The 17611-nt window shown below is 46.0% G+C and overlaps 1 protein-coding gene across 2 annotated transcripts in view; it reads left to right on the top strand.

The window, feature by feature from the left end:
• The window catches only part of mylkb (myosin light chain kinase b), a 341548-nt gene that overhangs the window by 301565 nt on the left and 22372 nt on the right, over positions 1-17611 (top strand). For both annotated transcript variants that reach the window (XM_078228351.1, XM_078228350.1), the window contains 2 exons: positions 6214-6431; positions 9536-9659. In XM_078228351.1, the coding sequence (XP_078084477.1) occupies positions 6214-6431; positions 9536-9659 (342 nt within the window). The remainder of the gene's footprint in view (positions 1-6213; positions 6432-9535; positions 9660-17611) is intronic.

The following is a 17611-nucleotide window of genomic DNA, read 5'->3' as shown; positions in this document are numbered from 1 at the left end:
TAATTATGCTTTCCAGCGGTTGTTGTATCTTGCTTTTTGTTCCCAGAAATTCCGCACCATTCTTAGCAATAATTGTGAAAATAATCTTTTTGGGGGCTTTGCCAATTTTCCAGCTCAAAATCCATTCCTCCATTATTTCTTTGAGCTTTGAAACATAGAAAGATGAATGACACAAAAGCAGGCCATTTGATGCATCATGCCCTTGCTGGTTGAAAAATGACTGGACAGCTCTCAGCCTGGCACCTGTGGGTTAAAACCTCTCAACTGCAGATCCAGATTTTTTTAAAATTGGGAATTACTGTCTCCATGGCCCTCTCAGGCAGTAAGTTCCAAATATCCGCCACCCACTGGGTGAAAAATACACCTTCAACTCCCCTCTAATCTTTTAACATTTTCTTTAGATCTATGTCTCCTGGTTATTGACATCTCTTCAAAGGAACAAAGAACAATACAGCACAGGAACAGGCCCTTCGGCCCTCCAAGCCCGCGCCACTCCCTGGTCCAAACTAGACCATTCTTTTGTATCCCTCCATTCCCACTCCGTTCATGTGGCTATCTAGATAAGTCTTAAACGTTCCCAGTGTGTCCACCTCCACCACCTTGCCCGACAGCGCATTCCAGGCCCCCACCACCCTCTGTGTAAAATACGTCCTTCTGATATCTGTGTTAAACCTCCCCCTCCCCCTCACCTTGAACCTATGACCCCTCGTGAACGTCACCACCGACCTGGGAAAAAGCTTCCCACCGTTCACCCTATCTATGCCTTTCATAATTTTATACACCTCTATTAGGTCACCCCTCATCCTCCGTCTTTCCAGTGAGAACAACCCCAGTTTACCCAATCTCTCCTCATAACTAAGCCCTTCCATACCAGGCAACATCCTGGTAAACCTTCTCTGCACTCTCTCTAAAGCCTCCACGTCCTTCTGGTAGTGTGGCGACCAGAACTGGGCGCAGTATTCCAAATGCGGCCGAACCAACGTTCTATACAACTGCAACATCAGACCCCAACTTTTATACTCTATGCCCCGTCCTATAAAGGCAAGCATGCCATATGCCTTATTCACTACCTCCTCCACCTGTGACGTCACCTTCAAGGATCTGTGGACTTGCACACGCAGGTCCCTCTGCGTATCTACACCCTTTATGGTCCTGCCATTTATCGTATAGCTCCCCCCTACATTAGTTCTACCAAAATGCATCACTTCGCATTTATCTGGATTGAACTCCATCTGCCATTTCTTTGCCCAAATTTCCAGCCTATCTATATCCTTCTGTAGCCTCTGACAATGTTCCTCTCTATCTGCAAGTCCAGCCATTTTCATGTCGTCCGCAAACTTACTGATCACCCCAGTTACACCTTCTTCCAGATCGTTTATATAAATCACAAACAGCAGAGGTCCCAATACAGAGCCCTGTGGAACACCACTAGTCACAGGCATCCAGCCGGAAAAAGACCCTTCCACTACCACCCTCTGTCTTCTGTGACCAAGCCAGTTCTCCACCCATCTAGCCACCTCCCCCTTTATCCCATGAGATCCAACCTTTTGCACCAACCTACCATGAGGGACTTTGTCAAACGCTTTACTAAAGTCCATATAGACGACATCCATGGCCCTTCCCTCGTCAACCATTCTAGTCACTTCTTCAAAAAACTCCACCAGGTTAGTGAGGCATGACCTCCCTCTCACAAAACCATGCTGACTATCGTTAATGAGTTTATTCCCTTCTAAATGCGCATACATCCTATCTCTAAGAATCCTCTCCAACAACTTCCCGACCACAGACATCAAGCTCACCGGCCCATAATTTCCCGGGTTATCCTTCCTACCCTTCTTAAATAATGGGACCACATTAGCTATCCTCCAATCCTCTGGGACCTCACCTGTGTCCAGTGACGAGACAAAGATTTGTGTCAAAGGCCCAGCGATTTCATCTCTCGTCTCCCTGAGCAGCCTTGGATAGATTCCATCAGGCCCTGGGGATTTGTCAGTCTTTATATTCCCTAAAAAACCTAACATTTTCTCCCTTGTAATGGAGATTTTCTGTAACGGGTCAACACTCCCCTCCGAGACACTCCCAGTCAACACATCCCTCTCCTTTGTGAATACCGACGCAAAGTATTCATTTAGGATCTCCCCTACTTCTTTGGGCTCTAAGCATAATTCCCCACTTTTGTCCCTGAGAGGTCCGATTTTTTCCCTGACAACCCTTTTGTTCCTAACGTATGAATAAAATGCCTTAGGTTTCTCCTTAATCCTGTCTGCCAAGGACATTACGTGACCCCTTTTTGCCCTTCTAATTCCTCATTTGAGTTCTTTCCTACTTTCTTTGTATTCCTCCAGAGCTCCCTCCGTTTTTAGCTGCCTGGACCTAACGTACGCCTCTCTTTTCTTTTTGACCAATCCCTCAATTTCCCTGGTTATCCACGGTTCTCGAATCCTACCCTTCCTATCCTTCTTTTTTACAGGCACATGCCTATCCTGCAGCCCTAACAACTGTTCCTTAAAAGACTCCCATATGCCAGATGTGGATTTACCCTCAAACAGCCTCTCCCAATCAACAGCTGCCAATTTCTGCCTAATCCCACTAAAGTTAGCCTTCCCCCAATCCAACACCTTACCTTTGGGACACCACTCACCCTTTTCCATCACTATCCTAAAGCTAACAGAATTGTGGTCATTATTTGCCACATGTTCCCTTACCGAAACTTTGAAGACCTGACCGGGCTCATTCCCCAGTACTAGGTCCAATACAGCCCCCTCTCTAGTCGGGCTATCTACATATTGTTCCAAAGAACCTTCCTGTATGGATTTTACAAATTCCTCCCCATTCAGACTCCCAGCCCTACGCGATTTCCAGTCTATACCGGGGAAATTGAAGTCTCCCACGACAACAACCCTATTTTTCCTGCATCTATCCATTGTCTCCTAAAGGAAAATAGGAACTTTATACCCACTCTATCCATGTGCCTAATAATTTTATACACCTGAATTAAATTTTCCCTCAATCTCCTCTGCTTCAAAGAAAACAACTCCAGGCTATCAAATCTTTTGCCCTTTTATCCTCCCTTTATGGAGAGGTGATGGTCTAGTGGTACTATCGCTCGACTATTAATCCAGAAACTCAACTAATGTTCTGGGGGTACTCGGGTTCGAATCCTGCCAAGGCAGATGGTGGAATTTGAATTCAATAGAATTCAATTGTTGGAAAAGCCAATCTGGTTCACTAATGTCCTTTAGCGAAGGAAATCTGCTGTCCTTACCTGGTCTAGCCTATATGTGACTCCAGAGCCACAGCAATGTGGTTGACTCTCAACTGCCCTCCAAGGGCAACTAGGGATGGGCAATAAATGCTGGCCAACCAGCGACACCCATGTCCCACAAATGAATTAAGAAAAAAGCTAACATTATCCATCCCTGGCAACATCCTTGTAAACCTCCTCTGCACGCTCTCTAGTGCAAGACCTCTTCTGTACCGTCTCTAGTGCAAGCACATCCTTCCTGTAATGCAGAGACCAGGGGTGAAGTTTTCCCGTCCCGCCCGCCATGGGAAATGTAGTGGGCGGGAGGTGGACCATGCAAAGGTCCATTGACCTCGGGCAGGATTTTCCAGTCTTGGTGCGAGAGTGGCCATAAGATCCCAACCCAGAGCTGTCTGCAGTACTCAATCTGCTGGACAAGCCAGTGTTTTATATAATTCCAGCAGAACATCTCTTATTTCAAGTAGATCAAAGTATCCTGTGTGCCTTCTTGATTGCCTTTTCTTCCTGCCCTGCTACCTTCAGGGATCTGTGGGCATACATTCCAAAGTCCCTCTGTTCCTCAATATTTCTCAGTATCCAACCATTCATTTTATTCACATTATTTTATGGGATGTGGGGGTCATGGCAAGGCCAGCATTTGTTGCCCATCCCTAGTTACCCTTGAGGTGGTAGTGATGAGCTGCCTTCTTGATGTGTTGCATTCTATCCAGTATCCCTGGCAGTTTGGTACGACTGTAATCTTTTGCCTTTTTATCCTCTGCGAATGCATGACCTCACGCTTCTCTGGATTAAATTCCACTTGTCATTTCTATGTCTACCTGACCACTCCACTGATATCTTCCGACAGTCTGCAGTTTTCTTCCTCACTATCAACCTCTCAGCCAATTTTTATATAATCTACAGTCTTCCTAATCCTGCACACTACATGTACGTCTCAATCATTGATGTATACCTCAAAGAGTGCCAGCAATGCACTGTCCCCGACACCCTGGCACTAACACCTTGACCTGGTGCCTTGGGCCCTGAGGGTGCTTGAAGAGGTAGGTCAAATGGCCATGTGCCCCTCTGCTGCTGTCAGGCTGCAGAGGAAGGGTCCCTCAACGGTCCTGGAGGTTGGGTGGTCTCGGGCTGGGTGCAGAGGGTTGACTAGCCATTCGGTGCCAGGATGGGGGTGTTGTGGCTGGACTGCCCTTTCTAGCCCTGGCAGAATTAAAGATCATCCCTGGCATGGTGATTTCAGGTTGCCCTGTGATCAATATCAGCATTCCTGCCTGTTACCTGTGAAAATTCTGAAGCGGTCAGAACCCGCTGTTCTGTAGAACCCACAGGCCAGTCCCGCTGTTCTAAGACCAGGCCACCATTTTTAAAGATCTCCAGAGCCCCGTCTCCACCTAAAAAATGAAATGGTGCTCCCCTCACTGACCAGTGGAGACCTTACTAAAGAGAGACATCCTCCAGGTCAGGTCACTTTAACCTCCATGCCCCCTGGTCACCTGGCAGGATTTTAACTCATTGCAGCACTCTATTCTGAGCAGACATTTTCCTTTCTCCCTGTCAGAAGCTGCAGGTGTGAGCAAACCCTTTTGAAGTCCTCTGACAGAGAGAAGATGTCAATTTCACCTGGGGGTGGGATGAGTGGAGAATTCCAGTCTGTGCAGCTGTGCACTCAACCCCAATGTATTCATACATCTTTGATTTGAAGTTGCTGAGGCTTCCTAGCAAGTTCAATTCTTTGAATCCCCTTCCAGTCCAATGGAATCCTATGATCTCTAACAAATTCAAGATGCGGTGCATTGCTTTGAAGAAGATTCCATTGACAGCTCAATGTATTCCTATCATCCTCTAGCCACCTGTAGTTATTTTTATTTCCCTTCATGGTTGAATGCACTTCAAGTACCCCTTTAATCCTAACCACAAAGTTGGCAGAGTCTAATCCTGATTGACAGCCTATGGTTTCACTTCCTCGTTTGCAAACCACAATCATTTTGAAGGTCTGAGGGGTATGGGGCCCTGAATGGGTGTCTAAGGGAGAGGTGACTGAGTGGGGGTATCTAAGGGGGAAGGGGGACTGAGTGAGGGGTCTGAGGGAGCAAGGGGGCTGAGTAGAAGGTCTGAGGGGGAGCGTGGCTGAGAGGGGCTGTCTAAGGCAGAAGGGGGGCTAAGTGGAGTGACTGAGGGGGGAGTTGAGAGGGGGTTCTGGGGGGGGGAAGGGGGGCTGTGTGGAGAGTCTGAGGAAGAGAATGGCTGAATGTGAGGTAAGGGGGAAGAGGGAGCTGAGTGGGGGATCTGAGGGAGCAAAGGGTCTGAGTAGAGGGTTTGAGAGGGAGGGTGGCTGAGTGAGGGTGTCTAAGGGGGAAGGGGGGCTAAGTGTGATGTCTGAGGGGGAGCTGAGTGGAGATGTCTGAGAAGGAAGGGGGCTGAGTGAAGTGTCTGAGTGGGGATGGTCAGGTTGGGTTGCCCTCTTGCCTGCGTGGTGTTGGGGGTTTTGGGGGGTTAATCATTATTTGTGGGTGGGGGAGGATATCCCTCTTTGATAAGGGGTTGGTGGTGTTCCACTGGTCAGTGAGGGGGACACCATTTCCTTTTTTACAGGGAGAGGGCCCTGTCTCTGAGCGAGGAGACTTTAAAAATGGCGGCCTGTTCTCGGAGCAGCAGGGCTGGCCGGCAGGTTCCACAAAATGAGCTCATCTTCATCTTTCAGGTGGGTGAATCCCAGCTGAAAGACACTGCCAACGCCAGAGGGAAACACTCCCATATTCCCGCCGGTGTGGGCACTTAGTCTCAATGCGGGGGAATTGCGGCCGCTTTACACCCCAACGGGTTATGTGCTCCGTTGAAGTCGATGGACCCAAAACCCACCCAAAAATGTATGTATAACTCACACCCTGTCAGTCAATGTGCTTCTCCCCTTGCTCCTTCAATGATTTATATATATTTTTGTCTCACAGAGTTTCAGGAGGGGAGCTGTTTGAGAGAATAATTGATGAGGATTTCGAGTTGACTGAGAGGGAATGCATCAAATACATGCTACAAATTAATGAAGGTGTACAATTCATCCACAAGCAGGAAATTGTACATTTGGACTTAAAGCCAGAAAACATCATGTGTGTCAACAAAACAGGAGCAAGGATAAAACTTATCGATTTCGGTCTTGCTCGAAGATTAGGTAATTATTCCACTAGAATACCAGCTTTGATAACTATGTCATATTCCATATTGCCAGGTGATTCTGTGCATGAGTGATCCCACTGAACAAGGTAGGAATTCTGTTATCTTGGACTCATGTGACTGAAAGGGATATGGTATTCTCTGAACCTTGTCATTCAAAGTGACTCACAATAACATCTTTAAGACAATGCATTTAATTTGGTGCAACTGTCAATTCAGAATTCAGCCAACTATAAAGAAAATGCCTTCTTGCAGAAGACTTAGGGCTTCTCCCTGCCCGCCCTGCCCTGCCTGGGGTCTTCCCTCACTTCTTTATCTGCCTTAGTCTTTCCCCCACCCCCCCTACTCTGGGCCTTCTCCCGCCCACCCCCCACCTTCCCAACCTCCCCCCTTCCCAACCTCCTACAATTCCCCTATCCCTGGTGCCCTACCACACCCCCACCCTGGGACCACTTCCCCCTCTGTCCTCTCCCCCTCCCCCCACCCTGGGACCACTCCCCCCTCTCCCTCTCCCCACCCTGGGACCACACCCCCTCCCCATGCCCCCTCTCTCTACTTCCACCTCACTCCGACCCCTCCCCTCCCCCTTCCCCTACTTCCACCTCACTCCGTCCCCCTCCCTCCCCCCCTCCTCTCCCCCTCCCCCTCTTCCTCCCCCCTCCCCTCCCTCCCTTCCCCTCTCCCCCTCCCCTCCACCCCTCGACCGCTCCCTCTTCTTCTGCCCTCCTCCATCCCCCTCCCCACCCCCTCTCCTTCCCCACTCCCTCCTCCTCCCCCCTCCATCCTCCTCCTTTCCTCCCCTGCCCTACTCCACTGCTCCTCTTCCCTTCCCTCCCCCCTCCCCTTCTTCCCCCTCCCCTTCCCCCTCTTCCCCTTCACCCCTCCCATTCCCCCTTTGCCCCCTCCTCCTCTGCCCCTTCCCCTCCCCCCTTTCTCCCCTCCCCCCCCTCACTCTCCCTCTTCCCCTCCCCCTCTTTCCCTCCCCCCTTTCTCCCCCTTCCACTCTCTCTCCCCTTCTCTCTCTCCTTTTCCCCCCTCCCCCCATCTCCCCCCATCTCTCTCACTCCCCCCGCCCCATGCTATGGCCATGCTAAGTTCTCCCTCAGTGTGTAGAATTTGCACATTCTCCTCGTGTCTGCTTGAGTTTCCTCTGGGTGCTCCAGTTTCCTCCCACAAGCCAAAGCTGTGCTGCTTAGGTGGATTCGGCATGATAAATGTGTGGGGTTACGAGGATGGGGGGGGTGGGCCTGGATAAGATGCTCTTTCAAAGAGTAGGAGCAGACTCAATGGGCCGAATGGCCTCCTTCTGCATTGTAGGGATTCTATGAAAACATCCCAATTTGTATCTGTATGCAACCTCTAGCTTATTCCTGCTAAAAGCAGCTGCAGCTCAAACCGACCCTCACCAGGAGGTGAACAAGTCACTTTGCAGCTCAAGTGCACAATGGGTGAGTAGTTGACCCTCATTGTCAGAATCATTCAGCCCATGCTCAGGCCTCGTGCTCGTGCTTTGGGCCAATTGGAAGTGGAGGCAGTGGAAATATGAATATTGCCAGCTGACAGTCAGAGTGGACATGCACCTGCAGCAATGGGTGGGAGTGGCCCTTCTAAAGACAGCCTGTTAAACTGTTAACACTGGTACCAAAGGGCAGAGTCCATTGAATTTCTCAGAATATATCCTCAAACAGGCAGCAAAGCCTCATTAACATATTCCCAGGCTGAGGTTCCACCTATACTATAACTCATGCTTCCAAATGGAATATTGTGGTTGCAGCATAAATAGACCTAACTTCCCATCTAATCTCCCAGGTAGATGTAAATGATCCCATGGCACTATTTGGAAATAGAACAGGAGAGTTATCCCTGGTATCTTATCCAATATTTATCCCCAAAGGCAACTTCACTCACAAACAGATATCTGTTCATTATCATGTTGCTGCTGGGAGCTTGCTGGACCACCTTCCCTATGATGGATGGGAGTGACCCTTATAAAGTCAGCCTGGCAAGCTGCTTAACACTGGTGCCAATGGGCAGAGTCTATTGAATTTCTCAGTGTACAACAGTAACTTCACTTCAAAAGTATTGCATTGACCCTGAGGTGGGCAATATAAGCACAAGTCTTATTTTTTGGGGGGTGGGATTTCCGTGCGCTCGGTTAACAACCAACCTGAATAATAGACAAGACAGGAACTTGGAGATTCAAATGCCAGCCAAGGTTCTCCCCACATTGTTCACTGCTAGTTGTTTATTTTGCATGCAAGAACCAGGCAGCCAACAGTTGAAAGTCACCCTTGATGTAGTTCATTTTGGGTTTGTAATAGGTTTTCCTTGCGCTCACTTACGAATCATAGGGCGGCGCAGTGGCACATAGCATGACATGGTGGTACAGAGGTTAGCACTGCTGCCTCACAGCGCCAGAGACCCAGGTTCGATTCCCGGCTTGGGTCACTGTCTTTGTGGAGTTTGCACATTCTCCCCGTGTCTGTGTGGGTTTCCTCTGAGTGCTGCAGTTTCCTCCCACAGTGCTGGTTAGGTGCATTGGCCATGCTAAATTCTCCTTCAGTGTACCCGAACAGGTGCCAGAGTGTGGCAACTAGGGGATTTTCATAGTAACTTTATTGCAGTTTTAATATTGTGACAATAATAAATAAACTTTTTTTAAAAAGTCAAATAAATTGATCCAGAATAAATTTAAACCCATTAATTTCTTTATAATCACATTCTCAGATTAGATCAACAATATTATATTTTAATATAAACTATATATATATTCTGATAATAAATAAACTTCAAACTTTAAGAATTGACGCAACTGGTTCATGAATGCTTCACCTTGCATCTCTGCTCCAAACTGAGATGTCACATCTATCATGGCTCATTGTGTTTTATATCCTACCTTTACTCACACTCCTTCTCCAATGAATGGAGCAGTTCATTGGCAAACCTTATCTAATGTTGACAGTTAATGAAAATGTTTTGCTAAGGCTAGAAATGACCCTTTACAATGGGTACTATAGTGCCAGAACTCAACAAAGTCTGTACCTGTTTCAGCACAGAATGGAGCATTGATGCATAACATGATCCTTTTGCTATTTCTTCCAGAAAGTACATCCTCTCTAAAGGTTCTATTTGGAACACCTGAATTTGTGGCTCCTGAAGTCATCAACTATGAACCAATTGGATATGCAACAGATATGTGGAGCATAGGTGTCATCTGCTACATCTTGTAAGTTAAGTTAATTGCAACCATGATGTGAACCTGACGGTATCATGAGCATGTGCAAATTAGACACGGACATAGATTTTATATTTTTGTCAAAGCAAATTTCCATTTTTACCCTGTTTCACAAATAACTATTTCATTCACAATTGAGTTGCAAATAGCTTTGTTTCATTTTTTTGTAACTGAAGGAATTAGTGGAGATAATTCTCATCTTCATGCTTTGGGCAATAACCTGGCAATGTGGATCCCATGTCTGTTGCGGAACCCACACGATCATCTTAAAACCAATAGGACAAAATTCTGATGTGTTTTACAACAGGCAGATGATAGAAGTGGAAATTTCCCCAGTGTCATTGATTTTAGATCAGATTGGTGGCTTCACTTAAATTGATGCAAAAAGGAGTGGTTTTCGAAATCTGAATGATCTAACTCTGGGTCTATTTTTAATGTCTGATAGCAACTTGACAGGCACCTTTGTTCGGAAACTTAAAAGCTTGTTGTAACTTTATAAACACAAGCATATTTTCAAGTTAACAGAACAGTGTGAGCTCTATCTTGTTCCACATTGCAATAATATACTCTACTGCAATATTATTTGTAATATTGTTCTTTGGAATTTTCTTTATTTGATCTTGGGTTGTGGGTGGCACTGGCGGCACAACATTTATTGCCACCCCTCATTAAGAGTCAATCATATGGTGATGGACTAGACTCACAAGTAGGACAAAACAGTGAGGGATGGTAAACTCCCTTCCTTGGCATTAGCGAACCTTGGCATTAGTGAACAAGTAAGGCTTTTGTCATCCAGCAGCGCTTCTTGTCTTGTTATCTTGTACCAGTCACAATTATCGAATTTATTGAGTACAAATTGCTGTGTTGGGGTTTGAATTCACATCCCCAAGGTTTGTGAATATAATATTGTTGACCTAATCTGAGAATGTGACTACAAAGAAATTATTGGGTTTAAATGTATTCTGGATCAGTTTATTCGACAACATTTTTAAAGTTTATTTACTATTGTCACAAGTAGGCTTACATTAACACTGCAAATAAGTTACTGTGACAATCACCTAATTGCTACACTCCGGCACCTGTTCAGGTACACTGAGGGAGAATTTAGCATGGCCAATGCACCTAACCAGCACATATTTTATGGGTGGAAACCGGATCACCTGGAGGAAACCCACACAGACACGGAGCAATGTGCAAAGTCCACAGAGACAGTGACCCAAGTTGGGAATCACCTGGGTCCCTGGCGCTGTGAGGCAGTAATGCTCACCATTATACACCCTTACTTGCTACGTGTTAATTGATTGAAATGAAGACTCATTTTGAATTGCCTACTTTAATGTTATCAGTATAATATGATACTTTGATACTGAAAGCTATTGCATTTCTTCAGAAAACATTTAATTAGGATCAAGGGAAGACACTCAGCCCTTCAAGCCTGCTCCACCATTCAATAAGAACATGGCTGATCTGATTGTAACCTCAACTCCACATTCCCGCCTAACCTTTCATCTCCCAGCTTTTCAGGAATCTACCTCTGCCTCAAAAATATTCAAAGGCTTTGCTTCCAATATCTTTTCAGGAATCGAGCTCCAAAGACACTCAATTCTCTGAGAGAAAGAAAAATATCCATATCTCAGTTCTAAATTACTTTTTTTTTTGAACAATGGCCACTAGTACCAGACTCTCTCCACACCTCAGGATCAATCAAGTCACCTCTGACTCTTCTAAACTCCAGTGGATACAAACCTCGCCTGTCCAACCTTTCCTCATAAGACCACCCACCCACTCCTGTTTAGGTCTAGTAAACCTTCTCTGAACTGCTTCCAATGCATTTACATCCTTTCTTAAATAAGGAGATGCAGTCTCACCAATGACCTGTATAACTGAAACAAAACCTCCCTTCTTCTGTATTCAATTCCGCTCGCAATAAAGGGTAGCATTCCATTAGCTTTGCTAATTACTTGCTATACCCACAGACCAGCCTTTTACGATTCATGCGCCAGGACACCTAGATCCCTCTGCATCTCAGCCCTCTTCAGTCTCTCACCATTTCGATAATATTTTTTTATTTATTCTTCCTGCCAAAATTAACAATTTTGCAACCACCCACACCATGCTCCATTTCTCAGGTCTTTGTCCAGTCACTAAACCTCTCAATATCCCTTTGCAGCCTCCATGTGTCCTCTTCACATTTCACTATCTATCTTTGTGCCATCAGCAAACTTAGCAACCATAGCTTTGGTTCCTTCATCCAAGTCAAAACTGTCGAACATTGAGTCTCCTTTAGTAACTGTCAGTAAATTGTAGAAACTCATTAGGAGGTTCATGACAGGCTCCCATTTTCACAAGACTGAAGGCAAAGTGACACAAATCATCCAGCAACTTGTGAGGTTTGGGCTATTTGTTCCTTGCCATAAATTGCTGAATTATTTATGCAAAAGTAACAGTGGGTACATTAAACCCACTGTTAATTTCTTAGCTAATTCAGAGTCAACAACGTTTGACTGGTTTAAGCTTCCTTTTCCCCATTCGGAGAAAGTACTGAAAATTGTTGCCAAACCTTGATTTTGTCATATTATCTGGGCAAAATGGCATTAGAAGTTATGCGGCGAGAAATTGGAATACTTTGCATCATTTCTTTGCGTCTCCTTGGAGCTCCAAATTGGCATTTGTACAGTTCATGCACACTTTGGGACAGGTTGCACCAGATGCCATATTGGTAAATGCACTGGTCACCCTGGAAGCGATGGCCTAGCGGTATTATGGCTAGACTATTAATCCAGAAACACAGCTAATGTTCTGGGGATTCAGGTTCGAATCCTGCTACAGCAGGTGGCAGAATTTGAATTCAACAAAATAAATTTGGAATTAAGAATCTACTAATGACCATAAAATCACTGTCAATTGTCAGAAAAACCCATCTGGTTCACTAATGTCCTTTAAGGAAGGAAATCTATCATCCTTCCCTGGTCTGGCCTACATGTGACTCCAGAGTCACAGTAATGTGGTGACTCGCAACTGCCCTCAGCAACTAGGGATGTGCAATAAATGCTGCTCTGCCAGCGACGCCCATAGGGCAGCATGGTGGCACAGTAGTTAGCACTGCTGCCTCACAGCTCCAGGGACCTGGGTTCAATTCCCGGCTTGGGGCACTGTCTGTGTGGAGTTTGCACATTCTCCCGTGTCTGCGTGGGTTTCCTACGGGTGCTCCGGTTTCTTCCCACAATCCAAAGATGTGGGTTAGGTGAATTGGCCATGCTAAATTGCCCCTTAGTGTCCTGGGATGTGTAGGTTAGAGGGATTAGTAGGGTAAATGTGTGGGGTTGTGGGGATAGAGCCTGGGGTAGGATTATTGTCGGTGCAGACTCGATGGGCCAAATAGCCTCCTTCTGCACTGTAGGGATTCTAAGTGTTGATATTCCCCTTTGAATGCACAATGGCACAGAGAATGAACAAAGGTTACACAGAGCAGAACAAGTTGCTGGAAGAGGGAGGATGAGGTGGAAATGAGCTCTCAGCAGGAGGCCATTTCTGTGCAGAGTGTCCAGGAAGCAATTGCCCAACCTGAATTTCAGCAAGGATCAATGAGTATGCAACATATGTGTTCAATATGGACGTCTTAATTGAAATCTGTCACAGCCACAACTGCAACCTCAGAACAGATGAGTACAGCATTGCCAGTGGCTCTGATAGTGACCGCTGTAATCAGTGTTTAGGCTTCCGGCTCTTGCAGACTGGAGCTGGAGATACTTGCAACATCTTGCAGTTTGCTGTCCACTATTATGTAAGGAAGGTCACTGAGGCTCCATTTTCAATGAGGGTGAACTAAATTTCAGTCTCTCTTGCCAGAGAGAAGCAGGCGGAGCAAATGTATGGCTTCTTTAGGAATACAGTCTTTCCTATGGTGCAGGCTGTCATTGCCTGCACGCACATCACTTACAAGCACCACATGTCAATTCTATCATGTACAGGAACTGAAAATGATTCCACTCCCTTGCTGTCCAGCTGTGTGGACCATAGCAGAAAATCATGCAGATTAATTCCTGATAACTTGACAGCAATCATGATGCCTTCATTTTGCAGGTGTCCAGCATGCCAGCCACATTTGGACAACCATGCCAAACCAGAGTGGCATATCCACTGATCACAACTGATGATTCTGGTGTGGTTCCCATACGCATTTCATACATACAATGAAAGCCATGCTGCCACAAACAATGGATCAAGTAGCCCATGCTTCTGCCATCGATATCACTTTGGAGGAGCCTGCAATATGCAGCAGAGCGGGTGTCAAGATGGTCTGCAACATGGTGCATAATCATGATATCATGAGGGGACAGTCCTTGCCGTCAGCTATTCAGAGAGCAGCTGAAGGGCAGGAACATGAGGGCAAGGAGGAAGAAAAAGGGAAAGAAAAGAGGACCTAAAAGGGGCTTATCTGTCCAGGCTCTCCATGAGAAACTCATCCGAGTGCAAGACCAATATCCACAGCGCAAAAATTAAACCCATAACAAAATAAACATTCAAAGCCAAATTTATACATCAAACCATGCCACATTGCATGCAAAACTCAATAATCACTCTTGTGCATTCCGTTAGTGCCTGTTTTCTCTGTGCCCCTGGCTGTCCTTATTCTCCTACACTGTGCTACCCCAGTGGCTGCAGCACTGAAATATTGGTAGCTGCTGCTTACAGTGCAATGGAAAGCTGCGACATCAACCATTAGAGGCTGCATCATGGTTGTGTCTACACATGTGTTGACGGAGTCGAAGACCCCTTCCATGCCAGAAAGGAGGGGCTGCAGACTCCACACAAAGCCTGTGTCAAGTTGATGTCGGATTCATACATGTATCCTGATAATGACTGCTTTCTGTTATGCTTCCAAATGCTTAGAAAAATTGGGCAGCACAGTGGCAGCACCAGGGACCCGGTTTCAATTCCAGCCTTAGGTGACTCTCTGTGTGGAGTTTGCATGTTCTCCCCGTAACTGCCTGGGTTTCATCCGGGTGCTCCAGTTTCCTCCCACATTCCATAGATGTATAGGTTACATTGATTAGCCCCTTAGTGTCGGGGGAATAGCAGGATAAATATGTATGGTTACGGGAATAGGGCCTGGATTGTAGTCGGTGCAGACTCAATGGGCCAAATGGCCTCCTTCTGAATTGTAGAGATTCTATTTTCCTGTATTCAATGGAAGATTTATGAGACAGAAGGAGGCTACTCAACCTTTCATGCGTGTGTCATCTGAGGAAAAGCTCTGCAGTCTCATCCCACTTTCCAGCTCTTGGTCTGCTCTCCTGTTAGCGAAGACATCTCAAGTGTATATCCAGGTGTTTTTTGAAATGTCTCTATTCCTTTCAAAGCATTCCAGACCCCAAACACCATCTGGCTGAAAAACATCTTCCTCAACTCACCTCCATTCCTTCTGCCAATTACTTTGTGCCCTTCATAATTTTATGTGACTCAGCTAAGTCAATGGTAGCATCCCTGTCTCTGAGCCAGAAGCTCCAGGTTCGAGTCACCATCCAAGATTTGATGGGCATGGAAGATGTGTTGATAACGCAGCCAAACACATTGATTATCAACTTGTAAATCCTTCCAATATTCCTGTGGCGAGCAGGAGAGTCTCCTCGTCAGCCATACTTGATTTGGAGTGGCATCCAGATCGTATCCATCCTGTGATATGGTGCCCAAAACTCCAAATTGCCACCTTCCCTTAGATCCCGTGAGCTTTTAATAAGTCTTCCATTTGGAACCTAATCAATAGCTTTGCCAAAATCCATGTAGACTGCATCAAATCTGCTCCCCACAACAACTCTCCTTGTTATTACCTCAAAAAGTCAATCAGGTTAGTCAGAGTTGACCTTTGACCTTCCCTTCCATAGTTCTCTAAATTACAGTTCATAGAGTCACTCAAAATGTTTTCCATCACTGAGGTTAGGCTGACTGACCTGCAAAGACTCAGGCTCTTGTCTTTTTTAAACTATGGTTTGACCTTAGCAGGCCTCCAGTTCTCCAGCACGTGGTTTGTAGACAGAGAGGTTTGGAAAATGCAACATTTGTGAATCACGCCCTCTTTTAGTGGAACATTTATGTCCTGAAAGCTGCTTCCTATTTAAATGCACCCTGCAGTTCTGACATTGATTTCTCTTCAGGTAACTGTTCCCAATCCAATTTTTTGGACTGACTTTTGGTTTAATCAAATTGGCCTATTGCCACTTTAAAACATCTACCCTTGGTATTGCCGTTCTCACCCCAATTCCCACATTACTGCTTTATCATAGCTCCCACCCTCCCTTCTGTATCCCAGCTCCCATTGTCCCTGCTTTATCCCAGCTCCCACATTCCCTGCTTTATCCCAGCTCCACACTCCTTGAGCTGTCCCAGTTCCCACTCTTCCTGTGCAGTTCCAGCCCTTGCTCTTCTGCATCAGGCCATTAAGGAGAGATGTTAGGGTAGTAGTAACATCACTAGGCTGGTAATCCAGATGCCCCAAGGTAATGCTCTGGCAGCTGATGGAAATTGACTTAAATTATTAAATCTGGAATATAAAACACGTCTCAGTAATGGCAATGTCCTTTAAGGAGGGAAGTCTTCTATCCTTACCTGGTCTTCCCTACATGTGACTCCAGGCCCACAGCAATGTGGTTGTGTCTTAACTGCCCTCTGAAAAGACCTACCTAGCCACTCAGTTCAAGAGTAACTAGGAATGGGTAACAAATGATGGCCCGGCCAGCAACACCCACATCCCTTGGAAGAATAAAGAAAAGAAATTGTCCCTGGTACCTCACCACATTCAGATTTCACAGCTGCTATCCTCCCATTTATTTGCAGTGTCAGTATCTGAGTTGGTGAAATGTGAAATCGAGTGACAATGTGTCTCCACCATTACTGTCATTTTACTGTTCCTCCACTCTCTGGCCCAGTAGCACTTCTCGAGAAGGGCAGAAGGTACAGTTGTGGTGTGGAGAGGGCGACAAAGTTAGATATGCATGCTTACACCAACTACAGGTTGTAAAGCCGTGGAGAGTGCAGGATGAGGTGGGAGTGGAATGGTATGAATGGTGGATTCGATATGAAGATGCCATCATCTTTGATGGTTTCAGCCATGCCGTTAGCTTCAGAAATGATCATTCCAATAATGGCCTACACTGTCTCCTATTTGGGGGGGCGGGTAGAACATGCACATATGCCTCTCCCTCTTCAGTTCGCTCCTGCTGCATCCAGTTGTCCCACGAGACTGTGACTAGGAGCATGGTATTATCTGTTTGGGGGATGTGGATGTCATAGCTGGCTGTGTGTGTAAGATGTGGGTGGGAAGCTTGCTAAATGAGGGTGAGGTGCAGCATATGAGCATCACATATATGTCCTAATTGTTCAAGATCGTTAGTAGGTGATTGATGGGGCTATAATGAGCCGAATCTGAGGCTAATAGGGCAGTTGGTTGGATATGACTTTAGAAGATGCTCTTATTTACCTTGGTCACGCCTGTGAGGTCATTGAACTTTGTGCAGCACCGCATCCATACTCAGCTCCTAACCCCTGACATTGACCTCAATAGCCAATTGTTCATCTTGCCTTCTGAGTGTGTGGCTGGAGAACCTCCTGCCTCCCTGTGGATACAGAATATCTCTTCACATTTCCAACCCCTTCACCAAGACCTCCAGTGCAGCATCCAAAATTCTTGCAGCCATACTCTCCCATGTTGTGTCATAATGCATCTTTCCTTTAAGATTCAGCTTGAAGCAGTGCAGTATAGTTGTAATTGTTGTTTAATTACTTGTATTATTGGCCAGTTAACACTGAGTAGATGCTGAAGTCATTGAAATGAGCAGGTAGCACAAGTACTGCTGTACTGATTATTGCTTGTATTGCTATGGGTTAACCATGTATTGCAATCTCCTTGTCCATTTTATGCAGCTTTGAATTTAGTTATCATTGTC

Source organism: Mustelus asterias, chromosome 14, assembly GCF_964213995.1.
Source record: "Mustelus asterias chromosome 14, sMusAst1.hap1.1, whole genome shotgun sequence".
Lineage (NCBI taxonomy): Eukaryota > Metazoa > Chordata > Chondrichthyes > Carcharhiniformes > Triakidae > Mustelus > Mustelus asterias.
The sequence above is the reverse complement of the archived record's forward strand: the minus strand, read 5'-3'. Positions and strand labels throughout refer to the sequence as shown.